This window comes from Hemitrygon akajei, chromosome 4, assembly GCF_048418815.1.
Source record: "Hemitrygon akajei chromosome 4, sHemAka1.3, whole genome shotgun sequence".
In the NCBI taxonomy this organism is placed as follows: Eukaryota; Metazoa; Chordata; class Chondrichthyes; order Myliobatiformes; family Dasyatidae; genus Hemitrygon; species Hemitrygon akajei.
Window position 1 is genome coordinate 15,285,483 of NC_133127.1, and position 14,775 is coordinate 15,300,257.

Below are 14,775 nucleotides of genomic sequence, written 5' to 3' on the forward strand. Positions count from 1 at the left end.
CCTTTTTCTTCAGCCCTTTACCACTTCCACTTATCACCTTCTAGCTTCACATTTCATTTCCCCTCCCACGTCCACCACCTTCTCATCACCTGGCCTCACCTAACATCTGCCGACTCGAAGTTTTCCCCTCCGCCACCTTCTTCTTCCCCCTTCCTTTCCAGTCCTGACGAAGGGTCTCGGCCTGAAACATCAACTCTACCTAACCTACTGAGTTCCTCCAACATATTTCTATGTGTTGCACTGGATTTCCAGGATCTGTAGAATTTCTTGAGTTTGTTATTCCCAGGTTGTTTTTAACATGAATTCATCCTCGGGATTCAAATTCAGAGTACTGGATCAAAGGTCTGGAATTCTGATTACTAGCCCATCAAATTCAGATCTCAGACCACTTTCCATTACAAAATTGCTGCAAGATGTAGGACCAAAAGCTTATTGTTCCATAGGAGAGAGTGGACCTGACAAGCAAAAGGGCAGCGACTGTGTTTCTTCATCATAAATCATGTGCAACACGAATCTCCAACGCCACACACCTCTGACAATGGAGTAGTTTACAATCTATAGGTGTTTACTATGTATAAATTAGTTGCTACAAATCCCCCATTGCAAACTATCACAATGGATTATACTCAGTGGCTACTTTATTAGGTATACCTGCTTGTTAATCCAAATATCTAATCAGCAGTCATGTGGCAGCAAGTCAATGCATAAAACCATGCAGACATGATCAGATATGTTGTTCAGACCAAACATCAGAATGGAGAAAAGATATGATCTATGTGTCTTTGACCGGGGAAGGATTGCTGGTGCCAGACAGGTTGGTTTGAGTATCTTAGAAACTGCTGATTTACTGGTATTTTCACACAATACAGTCTCTAGAGTAGTGGTTCCCAACCTTTTTTTGGCCATGCCCCACCTAATCACCTCTAAAATCCTGATGCCCCCTGTGGTGATATATAATTCTTATTATTCAAAAAGTGAACTCCTATTCACCTGGAGGAAGCCTAAAAAACCATTTACTTGGTTTAAACAAGCTTCCAAAGAACATGGCATTCATGAAAGAGAAAAATAAAAGAACCAAAGGACTGTTAAAGTTCTGAGGAAGAAATTACTAAGAAATTGTAAAAAAAACATTGTGATATTAAAATAATAATAATAATAATAAATAAATAAAACAATGCCGATTCGTTTCTACAGCATACAAAGACAGATACACCGTTTAAAAGAGATGACGCAATGTACACACCTTCACACCACCAAGAACCGAAAGCTACTGCAAAAAGCAGCATTGGCGCGACCTCGTACGAGTTTCTTACGCGTTTGGACTTGTTCATTCGTTCCTTCCTACATCAGTCAATTCATTAATTTAATTATGAAAGCCATTTGATGGTTGTAATGATGGTGATACACTATATATACAGTACATACACAATTACACATGTACGTACACACAAGTATTTTTATGTATGCATACTGTATATACACATATGTATTAACTCGCACACACACTCATACTCACACAGACTTACTAGAAAAAATTCACTGTTAATAACTCATTCTCGAATTGCCCCCCTTAAAAATCAAATTACCCCCCTGTGGGGCATATGCCCCACGTTGGGAACCACTGCTCTAGAGTTTACAGAGAACGGTGTGAAAAACAAAAAAAAAACTTCCAGCGAGTGGCTTTTCTGGGGAAGAAAACACCTTCTCAACTAGAGAGGTCAGAGGAGAATGACCAGACTGGATCAAGCTGATAGGAATGTAACAGGATCTCAAATAACAATGCAACATGTCAGTGGTGTACAGAAGAGCATCTCGGAACGCACAACATGTCGACACTTGAAGTGTATGGGCAACAGCAGCGGGATGCCATGGTCATAACTAATAAAGTGGCCAGTGTATGTATATTCCAATGGCTGCAAATTACCCTTAAAGATCCCGAGAGAGTAAAATGCACACTGTAAAATGGGACAATGTAAAAAAATGCATCCAAAGACCACAAGGTGTGTTTTCCAGTCTTGGCCAAGCGTGCCATTGAGTGTGAGTCTTACCTTGCCCTTATCAAAGTAGTCAATGATTTTATTGTATAGGTTCTCCTTCAGTTGCCGCTGAGTCTGTGAGCCCTGGAAGTCTTGGACGTGCAAGGCAGCTTGGTCATCTGTCCACTAGATTACCAAGAGAAGAAACAGAGAATCAGTGAATATGAAAATGACTCAAAAATTAAAAGAAGAAGATGCTGAAAACCTACAATAGAAATAAAACCTGGAAACACAACAAAAAAAATTCTGGAGTAACTCAGCAGGTCAAGCAGCAACTATGGAAAGGAATAAACAGTTGACATTCTTTATCAGGCTTGGAAAGGATGGGTAGAAGAAGCCAGAATAGGAAGGTGAGGAGATGGGAAGGAGTACAAGCTGGCAGATGATATCTGAAAGCAGGATAGATGAGTGGGGATGAAGTAATAAGCTGGGTGGAAAAGGCAAAGGGCCGAAGAAGGAGGAATCTGATTGGAGAGGAGAGTGGACCATGAGAGAAAGGGAAGGTGGAAAGGCACCACAGGAAGAATCGGAAATGGAGAAGAGAAAAGCAAGAAGGGAGGGATATTACAAGAAGTTAGAGTAATCAATGTTCTTTCTGTCAGGCTGGAGGCTACTGAGACAGAATATAAGGTGTTGCTCCTCCCGTCTCAGAGTGGGCTCATTGTGGCAGCAGAAGAGGTCATGGACTGACATGTCTGAATGGGAATGGGAAGTAGAAATGAAATGGGTGGCTACCAGAAAAACCTGTCTGTAGTGGGGAAAAATCTGGAAATAAACAGCAGATCAGATACCATCTGTGGATAGCAAAGTTAAGCTATGACAATAAAATTAATTTTTCCTAATTCCTTCAGAATACTAAAAATTACATTTTTCTGAAGTGATAACATTGGATTGTTGACCCCACCCTCTCCTTCTGGCTTCTGTTTCCTTCCAGTCCAACCTGATGAAGTGCTCTCCTCCAAAAACATTGACTGTTTATTCTTCTCCATTAACCTGCTGAATTCCTCTGGCATTTTGTGTGTGTTGCTCTGGATTTTCTAGGAGCTGCAGAATCTCTTGTGCTTGTAACATTGGATTTGTTATTTTGAAGAACCATCACCTGCTATCCGTCATAACTAAACTCCTTATCCCTGTCACATGATGATTTACTAGACTCCATATCAAATATTGTGTTCTGCTCTGAGTAATGTCCCATTATATTGGACCTGGAAGGTTCTGATATTGAAATGATGCTTGGAATTAAACCATTGAAATATTGAAGCAGTCTACTGACTCAAGCTTTTTTATTCAATTACATTCCACAAATGCGATGGCCATTCTGGCCTTTGAACCATTCGTCACAGAATAATACAGCACTGAAATAGGCCCTTCAGCCTGACTCATCCATGCTGATCAAGATGCCCATCTAAGTTCATCCAACTTCCCTGCATTTGACCCATCTCTCTCGAAGCCAGTGGTTCCAAATTTGTTTATGCCATGGAGCCCTACCATTAACCAAAGGATTTGTGGATCCCGGGTTGGGAAACCCTGCTTTAAATCTTTCCTATTCGTGCACCTGCCCCACTGTCTCTTAAATGTTTTATTCTTCTATACAGTGCACCTGCTCTTTCCAAATATGTACCACCTTCTGTGTGAAGAAGTTGTCCCTTTTACAATTTTTTCTCCTCTCATTTTGAACCTACGCGTCCTAGCTTTTCATTCCCTTTTCCTGGGTTGTGGGGAGGGGGGGAAGTCTGTGTGCATTCTCCCTATCCATACTTCCTTTGATTTTAAACACATCATGTTGTCAGTATTATTTTTTATTATTTGTATTAGAATTCATATTCTCAGTATTGTTTTATTTACACAATTTGTCCTCTTTTGTACATTGGTTATTTGTCAGCCTTGGTTTATGTAGAGCTTTTCAGAAATTCTATTGCATTTCTTTATATTCCTGCAAGAAAATAAATCTCTAGGAAGTATAAGGTAACATTTACATACTTTGAAATTAAATTTTACTTTGGCACGATCCGACTAGTCCAGACTCACAGGCATACTGGTCGAATAAGACGAGCTTAAAGACTCTACTCTGACACACACTCCATGCCCTGCAGGGATCCCTATGGCAGGTCTTGTGCAAGCACACAACCCCTCTCCGAGGCTGTGCTGGTGAAGTCTGCAGTAGAATTCCTGGAAGTCAGCTTGGAAACTGTCTACCTTGACCAGGCTTTCCAAAAAGCTTGCCAGGCCCTCATTTAGATTTAGATGCAGATTAGCTTTACGTGCTGCGTCTACATTGACGCAAACAATGAAGTGCGTTGTTTGCATCAACAACCAGCACAGTCGGAAGATTATGGGAGGCAGCCCGCAAGTGTTGCCATGCTTCTGGTGCCAACGTGGCAGGCTCACGACTCACTAACCCTAACCTGTACATCTTTGGAAGGAAACCCAAAAGGTCACAGGGAGAATGTACACTCTCCTTAAAGACAGTGGCAAGTGTTAAATGCCAAATGGCGACCGATGGGGCTGTAAAGTGTTGCGCTAAACCACTACACTGCTGTGCCGCCCGAAACACGCAAAGTCTACACAGCACCAGAGGTCAAGATTGACCCCAGGATGGTGGCACTGTGAGGCAGCGTCAGAGCTGTGACACTGCGTCAGAGGTTGGGCAGCGGGAGGAAGCAGTGAACAAAGCAGAAGAGAATGAACTGAAGATCTGGTGGAACTTCAAGATTGTGGAGGCTTGAATGAGGTTTTGAAAACCAAGGGCAGAATTTGTAAGTAGACCAGGATCCCGTGTAAATCAGCAAGTGCAGGCTGACAGAATGGTACAGGAAACATTTGGCACACTTCAAGAGTCGGGAAGTTATGTTCAGTGGCCACTTTATTAGGTACACCACTACAGCTGTTTATTAATGCAAATATCTAAACAGCCAGAAGAAAGTCTGCAGATGCCGGAAACCCAAAGTAGCATACATAAAATGCTGAGGAAATCAGTAGGCCAGGCAGCATCTATGGAAAAGAGTAAACAGTTGACATTTCAAGCCGAGAGCCTTCATCAGGGGTCAATGAAGGGTCTCGGACCAAAACGTTAACTGTTCACTCTTTTCCATAGATGCTGCCTGCCCTGCTGAGTTCCTTCAGCATTTTGTGTGTGTTGCACCTAATCAACCAACTGTGGCAACAACTCAATGCATAAAAGCATACAAAGTCAAGAGGTTCTGTTGTTCAGACCAAATATCAGAATGGGGAGGAAATGTGATCCACGTGACTTTGACCAATGAATGTTTGTTGGTGTCAGATGGGGTGGTATAACTATTTCAAAAACCTAAAAATACATAAGTCACCTGGACCAGATGAACTGCACCCTAGGGTTCTGAAGAGGTAGCATTAGAGACTGTGGCGGCATCAGAAACAATCTTTCAAATATCATTGGACTCTGGCATGGCGCCAGAGGACTGGAAAATTGCAAATGTCATTCCACTCTTTAAGAAAGGAGGAAGGCAGCAGAAAAGAAATTATAGACCAGTTAGCCTGACCTCAGTGGTTGGGAAGATGTTAGACTCAATTGTTAAGGATGAGGTGATGGAGTACTTGGTGACACAGGACAAGATAGGACAAAGTCAGCATGGAAAATCCTGCCTGACGAACCTGTTGGAATTCTTTGAGGAGATTACAAGTAGAATAGATAAAGTGGATGCGGTGGATGTTATATATTTGGATTTTCAATAGGCCTTTGACAAGGTGCCACACATGAGGCTGCTTACCAAGTTAAGAGGCCGTGGTAGTACAGGAAAGTTACTAACGTGGTTAGTGCAATGGCCGATTGGAAGAAGGCAGTGAGTGGGAATAAAAGGATCCTTTTCTGGTTGGCTGCCAATGACTAGTGGTGTTCTGCAGGGGTTGGTGTTGGGACCATTTTTTTTATGCTGAATATAAATGATTTAGATGATACGGCCAAGTTTGCAGATGATATGAAGATTGGTGGAGGGGCAGGTGGTGTTGAGGAGACAGGAAAGATGCAGAAGGACTTAGACAGATTAGGAGAATGGGCAAGAAAGTGGCAAATGAAATATAATGTTGGAAAATGTATGGTCATGCACTTTGGTAGTAGAAATAAATGTGCGGACTATTTTCTAAACGGAGAGAATCCAAAAATCTGAGATGCAAAGGGAATTGGGAGTCCTTGTGCAGAACACCCTAAAGGTTAACTTGCAGGTTGAGTCGGTGGCGAGGAAGGCAAATGCAATGTTAGCATTCATTTCAAGAGGTCTAGAATACAAGAGCAGGGATGTGATGCTGAGGCTTTATAAGGCACCGGTGAGGCCTCACCTTAAGTATTGTGTACAGTTTTGGGTTCCTCTTCTTAGAGGAGATGTACTGGCATTCTAGAGGGACTAGAGGAGGTTCACAAGGATGATTCCAGGAATGAAGGGAATATAATACGAGAAACGTTTGATGGCTCTGGGTCTGTACTCGCTGGAATTTAGAAGGATGAGGGGGGATCTCATTGAAACCTTTCGAATATTGAAAGGCCTAGACAGAGTAGATGTGGGAAGGATGTTTCCCATGGTGGGAAAGTCTAGGGCAAGAGGGTACAGCCTCAGGATAGAGGGGCGCCCATTCAAAACAGAGATGTGGAGAAAGTTCCTTAGCCAGAGGGTGTGGAATTTGTGGAATTTGTTGCCACGTGCAGCTGTGGAGGCCGGCTGTTAGGTGTATCTGGGGCACAGATTGATACATTCTTGATTGGACCTGGCATCAAAGGTTATGGGGAGAATCTGGGGTTGAGGAAGAGAAAAGAAAAAGATCAGCCATGATGAAATGGCGGAGCAGACTTGATGGGCCAAATAGCCTAATTCTGCTCTTATACCTTTTGGTCTTGTGATCTTATCACAAAAACTGCTGGTCTCCTGGGATTTTCCTGCAGAACTGTCCTTAGAGTTTACAGAGAAAGGTGGAAGAAACAAAAACAAATCCAATGAGCAACAGTTCTGTGGGTGACAATGCCTTGTTAACGAGAGAGATCAAACTGTTTCCAACTGACAGGAAGATGGCAGCAACTCAAATATCCATGCATTACAACAGTGGTGTGCAGAAGACCATCTCTAAGACCTCGTCAAACCTTGAACTGAATAGCCTACAGCAGCAGAAGACCATGAACATACACTCAGTGGCCACTTTATTGGGTAACAAAGTGGCTACTGAGTGTGTGTTGCAATGTTGCAAATTTATAGAACTCTAGGTAAGCCGCATCTGGAGTCCTGGAGTGGCAAAAGTGAATGCGGGTCCCTTGGAGGACGAGGAGGGGGAATTGATATTGCGTAATGAGGAAATAGCCGAGACTTTGAGTGACTGTTTTGTGTCAGTCTTCATGGTGGAGGACACATCTAACATGCCAAAGAGAGATGTTATGGATGCGATGGGAGATAAGAGTCCAGGAGACTCTTAGAAGACCTCCACCACTGTCGCCAGCAGCCCATTCCACGCACTCGCCACTCTCTGCATAAAAAACTTACCCCTGACATCTCCTCTGCACCTGCATCCAAGCACCTTAAGACTATGCCTTCTCATGCTAGCTGTTTCAGCCCTAGGGAAAAGCCTCCGACTATCCACAAGATCAATGCCTCTCATCATCAAAATTGTGAAAGGGATAGACAAGATAGAGGCAGGAAAGCTGTTTCCACTGCTAGGTGAGACTAGAGCCAGGGGACTAAGCCTCAAGATTTGGGGGAGTAGATTTTAGGACAAAGATTAGGAGGAACTGCTTTTCCCAGAGAGTGGTGACTCTGTGGCATTCTCGACCCATTGAAACAGTGGAGGCTGCCTCAGTAAATATATTTAAGACAAGGTTGGATAGATTTTTGCATGGAAGGGGAATTAAGGGTTATAGGGAAAAGGCAGGTAGGTGGAGATGAGTCCATGGCCAGATCAGCCATGATCTTATTGAATGGCAGAGCAGGCTCAATGGGCCAGATGGCCTACTCCTATTTCTCAGCCTGAAATGTCGACTGCTTATTCCTCTCCATAGACGCTGCCTGACCTGCTGAGTTCCTGCAGCATTTTGTGCATATTGTTCTGTAGTTTTGCATACAGTTTGGTCACCCCATTATAGGAAGGATGTGGTGGCTTTGGAAAGGGTGCAGAAGAGGTTCCTTAGGATGCTTGGTGTGTTAAACCCAAAGACCCTGAAGCCAAATTAAAGAGGGCACTTAATCCAAGTGTGATGTTAAATCAGGCAAAATTATAAAACATCATATTTTCACCTGAGCAATCTTGCTTGAAAAATAACATGAAAGCAACAGAAGATATTAAAGTTAAATAATAAAGTATCAATTAAAACAGATACATTTATTTCATTATAAGCTGTTCCCAAGTAGACCGACTCTAAGAAAGACATAAAGAATTACTTTTAAATTAGATTTTATTTTCCCTCTTTTCCAAAGGGAAATCAAACTTGGATCTTTATGATTAATGTGCATGTTTGTTCAGTCATGTTTACCTTGAAAATCCACCTGTAATCCAATTTATCAGTATTCAGCCAAGCTCCAAGAAACTTTAATGAAATATATCAAGCAAGTTGAAATTATATATGTTTTTGGAGACCTAATTAATTCTATTCCCTTTGAAAAGCTCACTGACAATCAAGGGATGATTAAACAATTGTCGCTATTGGGAAGAATCAACAGAATGCTGGCTTGATCCCTTAGCTGTTCTGGAGTGCTTAGAAGCATTACAGTTAGAAAGTCATGGGTTCGAATCCCACAATGCCATTACTAACTGATGCACCATCAATAACTCTCAGAGACGTGAGGCGAGATATAGGCTTTTATTGGCTAGAAGAAAGAACAAGCAGCAAGTGACCACCACACAACATCCTGGAGACTGAGGAAGGGGCTGTGCCTCCAATCGCCTTTATACTGGGGTCTGTGGGAGGAGCCACAGGAGCAGTCAGCAGAGGGGCGTGTCCAGACAGGTATACACATAGTTTACCACACTTCCTCTGTTAGATAGTGTGGTGAACTACATATACCTGTCTGGACACGCCCCCCCTGCTGACTGCTCCTGTGGCTCCTCCCTCAGACCCCTGTATAAAGGTGATTGGAGGCACTGCTCCTCCCTCAGTCTCCAAGATGTTGTGGTCACTTTTGCTGCTAATAAAAGCCTATCGTTCGCCTCCCGTCTCCGAGAGTTATTGATGGTGCATCAGGAAGTCAGTTATGATTCAATCATATGTATAGTACTGTGCAGAAGTCTCCGGTACATGTATATAGCTCAGGTGTCTGAGACTTTTGCACAGTACTCTATTTGTCAATGTGGAGCAGAGAGCGAGTTTGTAAATCTGGTGGGAGTAAAGGTTGTTGGGAATGGCAAGGGTGGAGTGCCACGGGAGGGGTGTGGGGCAGGTGGCAAAGGATGGCCAGGGGTGGGCGGTGTTGTGTTGCAGACACACCCAGCCCTGAGACACCAGGCAAGGTCATTTGACTCCAGACAATTAGTTTATTTATCATTACAGAATGCGTCTCTGATGCTTCCTGCTCCCTCCCTTCTCCCTTCCCCTTTTCCCGACCATGATCCCCCCTCTCCCTGCCCCCATTCACTCTCAGTCCACAATAGAGAGCCATATCAAAATCCGGTTTATCATCAACAAGGAACACAGAACATTACAGCACATTACAAGGCCCTTTGCCCCAAGATGTTGAGCTGACCATTTTAACCTCCTCTAAGATTGATATACCCTCCCTTCCCACATTACACTCATTTTTACTGTCTTTTCGCCTTGCTATTCTTTTTTAATTTCTCTTTTCCTCTCCTTCTACTGTCTTTGCCAAATGTTGATATGAGGTTCGTCTTGGTCTTCCTGTGTCGCTGTATCACTGCGCTGATGTGTACTAAACTGGGTTGACAGTTTGAGGCGTGAAGAGCAAATCAGAAGTGAAAAGGTCACGTCTCAGATCTCACTGTGACTGATGTGCATGAGAAGCAGCCATTAGTTCACCTCACTCCTTCAATCAAAACATGAGCATCATGTCAACAGCAAGATCTCGATGAAGTGGAATGGGAAGTAAAGGTTTAGGTTCAAGTGAGGTCTGTGGACTTTCAACCTGATATGTGTATACTGTCAAATGAAACGACGTTCCTCCAGACCAAGGTGCACAACACAACACACAGCACATAAATTAATATTATCACAAATAAATTAACAAATAATAAGGTGTATTTAGACAAAAAGTTAAAAAGTATAACACTAAAGACACTTCATATGTAATGAGACCTGGGTAGTGACAAGGAGGGGCCCTTCCTAACAGTTCTTGTTGTAATGCTACAACACCTCATGCCTGATGGTAGGGGGTTAAAGAGATTATTGGATAGATGGGAGGGATCATTCATCAAGGTACAAGTCTATGACTAGCTTCATGGCATTTCTTTGCAAGGACAATCACACCTCCCCGCCAAAATTCAATAGTAAATGCAACAGCCTCAATTTACATAACACAGCGCACAGCCCCACTTTACAGAAGCTTTACCAAGCAAGACTTGCATCTGTGGCTAATAAGGCATGTGGTTCATAACACATTTGGTCACCCTATTATCAGGATTATTTCATTAAGCTGGAAAGAGGGCAAAGAAGATTTTGAAGAAGTTGGGAGAGGTTGGGCAGGCTAGGAGTTTATTCCTTGGAGTGTAGGAAACTGAGGGATGAATTTACAGAGGTGTGTAAAATCAAGAGGGGCATAGACAGGGGTGAATGTTCAGAGATTCTTCCCTGGGAAAGGTAATCAAAAATAGTAGGCACAGGAAAGTGGGTTCATGAAACAGTCTGATATTTTGACAGAAAAGTTAAGAGAAATATGGACCAAATGTGGCAAATGAGACTAGATTGGTTGTCATGGACATGTAAAATATTAACAGTGCAGTACATAAAATTACTGCAATACAGGCAAAATTCTTAGGCACCCTAGCTATATATATGTGTGCTGCTGACTTTTTCAAAGTACTGGATATCAGTATACTATATAACTACAAAATATGTAGATGCCCAAAGTATAGTAGTTTTAATTTGACCCATTCAAGCCTATAGATTTTATTCGCTGTGGAGGCTTTCTTACTCTTGTGGGATAACATCTTTCCTGACAAAGGGCTCACTCTGCTTGATAGTTCAAATTTATGGCTGTGAAATAATCTCTGTGGTGATTGCAGGAATTGATTCTCAGACTGCAGAAAGTGGTTCTGCCAACTCTGGGCACCTTTCTTCTCCTTTCTCCAAGATGCTCCATCAGCATTTCCACGATTACTTGTTCTCTTGAATTTGACCTTGTAATTGAGTCCTCCAAGGAACAGAGCCTATATTTGCATTCATGCTGCCACTGCTGTTGGTGGAACACCCTTCTTTTTGAAAGCCACCTCACAGTGCTTTGTCCATTGCCATTTCTTCCCAATCTGTAGTAATGAGTTCAAGGGGTGGAGCACAGTAGCCAGGTTTGGCAGGAACATGTTATAGTAATTGATAAATCCTAAAAAGGACCAAAACTCTGACAAGTCGTTTGGCCTTGGTACATCCACCAGTGCTTGAATTTTCTCACCACATTTGTGTAAATCTTGTACATCAATGGTGTGACCACAGTAAGTGATGCTTGGTTTAAAGAATTCACACTTGTTGCGTTGTGCTCTGAGCCCATAATCTTCTAGTCTTTTTAATACCGTCCTGAGATTTTGGAGATGTTTCTTGTCATCCATACTGGTAGCAATGATGTCATCCAAGTAACTCTGTGTTCCTGGAAAGCCTTTCAGCACCCAGTCTATAGCTTTCTGCCAGAGTGCAGGTGCACACGCTACTCCAAAAATAAGCTTATTATAATGATAAAGCCCTTTTGGATGTCTTGTTTATGGTGAGAAACACTTTGGACTCTCCTTTCTTCTCCATCTGCTGATAGACCACAGCTAAGTCCACTTTGTTGAAGTGTTTCCCCCCCAGAAAGGTTTGCAAAGAAATCCTTTATCCTGGGCAGATGGTATTGGTCAGCTTTCAGTACAGGGTTGATGGTAACCTTAGAATCACCACAGATCCTGACAGACCCATTCTTCTTGGCTAGTGGGCCCATGGGCTCCACTGAGCCAATTAAAGAATTCTTTCAGCCTCTATGTGATCTAGCTCACTGGCTATTCACTGGATGTTCTAAGGAAATGGATGGGCTTTGTAAACTTGGGTGTGACATTTTCATTTAACATCATTTTATCCTTGATATATTTAAGTTTTCCAATACCATCCTTGAACAATGCTGTGGCATCATTCAGTACCTTTCTTAATTTGTTTTCAGTAGACTCTTTTGTAGGGAATGTGGCATGCAAGTTGTGCACGGATCTCCAATCAAGTTGTAGTCATCTCGGCAGCTCAGGACCATACAGTGTTGGCCCTTCTGTTTTTACCACACACAAGTCCAAAGTGGCTTGCTTGTTGATGTATTTCACTGTTACTAATGTCATTCCCATTGGAGTAATCTTTTCTTCAGTATACGTTCTTAGTTGGATATTTGCCGGCTTCAGTTCAGTATCTTTGAAATGCCATTCAAGTTCATTTTATGAAATGCCTGAAACAGCTGAGCCAGTGTCCAATTCCATTTTAATTAATTTTCATTCACTTCTGGTCTAAGCCATATATCTTATCTACTATTAGTTTTCACATTATAAATCTCTAAGTTACTCTGTCTTGTGTCACCCTCATCACTATCAGACTTGTCATCTGAAACTGCAGCTTGATTTTTTAAATCTTTTTAAACTGGACAATTTCTACTGCACTTTTTTAAAAACTTGAATGCCTCGCTGTGCTTCAATAGGTAGCTAACCTTCTCAAGTTTGTTCAAAATGTCTTCATCACCACTGCTATGTTTTGCAACTCCAAAACGTAAAAACTAAGTAAAACAAAAATACGGTGCCTGGAGATAACTCGTGCACTTTTAGTTTCTTTTTTACTTTAAGTGAGGCACCTGCATATGACACAGTGGCATGATGATGTATGCCATTTATGTACTTTTACAGATAACCTGTAATTAACTATTTAAACAGAGTGCTTAATCAAACAATATTTACAACATTACTCAAATATGACTGAAATATTAAATATACAACAATGACTAAATCTGATGATGGTGACAAAGGGTTAATTTCATTGCTGAAGTGAAAATGGAACTTTAATACTCTGCTGTAAAGCTAAGTTAACCTCCTGGCCCCAGCAGTTGTGGTTGCAATTGGAAATAATCGGCACAGTGATTGTGTTCATTGATCTAAAGGAGTGGGTAAGCAGAACTGTAATCACTATTGACTCGAGCTTAGCTAGAGTTGTAGAGTTATATGGCACCGAAGCAGACCCTTTGGCCCAACCTGTCCACCCTGGCTAAGTTGCCTACCTAAGCTATAGTAGTGTGCAAAAGTCTTAGGCACATGCAAAATAAATCTGTAAAACGAAGATGCTTTCCAAAATAATGAAATGAAAGGCTTCTGAATATCCAAAAATTCACCACGAAGAGCAGTAAGCGGTAAAATCTAAATCAAATCAATATTTGGTGTGACCACCCTCTGCCTTTAAAACTGTATCAATTCTCTTTGGTACACTGTCATGCAATTTTTAAAGAAAATCGGCTGCCTCTTGGAGAACTTGCTACAGCTCTTCTGCAGACTGTCGCTAGGTTCTGTCTTTTCAGGTAATCCCAGACAGGTTCTGTGGAGGCCATACCATCTGAAACCATATAAAAAATCTAGGGTGCCTAAGACTTTTGCACAGTATTGTAGTTTCATATGCTTGCATTTGGCTCATATTCCCTTTAACATTTCCTATCCAAGCGCCTGCATAAATGTCTTTATTGTTGTAATTATGCCTGCCCCACCCCTTCCTCTGGCATGTAATGAACACAAGACGTTCTACAGATGCTGGAAATCCAGAGCAACAGAAAGCTGGAGGAACTCAGCAGGTCAGGCAGCAACTATGGAAAGGAATAAAGTAAACATTTCAGGACAAGACCCTTCATTAGGATTGGAAAGGAAGGGGGAAAGTGGTCAGAATAAAAAGGTGGGTGTAGGGGAAGGAGTACAAGTTTGTAGGTGATAGGTGAAGCTATCACTTCACAGCTTCTCGCTTCATTCCCCCACCCCCCCTCCACCAACCATCTACCTTCCCTCTCCCCAGGAGATGAAAAAACTCAGAACTTAGGACCCAAGCCACTGAAGATAAGTATGCAATAGTTCAGGGGAAAAGGTGGTGAGTGCATGAAAAGCTATTCCAGGAGGAAGATAGAGGCATCAGGCAGCTTGCAGAGATGGTTACAGAGGTGGGGAGGGCAGGGACCGAGCAAATTTCAGGACCCATAGTTGAGTCAGATCAGTTTCAGTTTTTCAGATTCAGATTTACTTATCGCATGTACATCGAAAAATCCAGTGAAATGTGTCATTTGTGCTCACAACCAACACGCCTAGGGGGCACCCCACGAGCGTCGCCATCCGCTCTGGCGCCAACATAGCACACCTACAGAGCTTGGCAGAACACAACAAGCAGTAAAGCAACAACAGATTACAAACTCGGGTTACAGGCTTGAATAAATCCGAATTATGTCGAGTTTATTCTCATATGCTCAAGTCCATATATGCACAGGTGCAATGAACAACTCTCTTGCAGTAGTATTGCAGGCACATTGCACCATACCACACAAACACAAAAAAAAAATAAATTAAACATAAATCACAGACAATTTTTATAAGAAAGAATACA

The 14,775-nt window shown here is 42.2% G+C and overlaps 1 protein-coding gene across 1 annotated transcript in view; it reads right to left on the bottom strand.

The window, feature by feature from the left end:
- Window positions 1–14,775, bottom strand: part of LOC140726138 (dedicator of cytokinesis protein 2-like) — a 1,234,790-nt gene that overhangs the window by 99,655 nt on the left and 1,120,360 nt on the right. Inside the window, exon 38 of the mRNA XM_073042110.1 lies at window positions 2,049–2,162. Within this exon, the coding sequence (XP_072898211.1) occupies window positions 2,049–2,162 (114 nt within the window). The remainder of the gene's footprint in view (window positions 1–2,048; window positions 2,163–14,775) is intronic.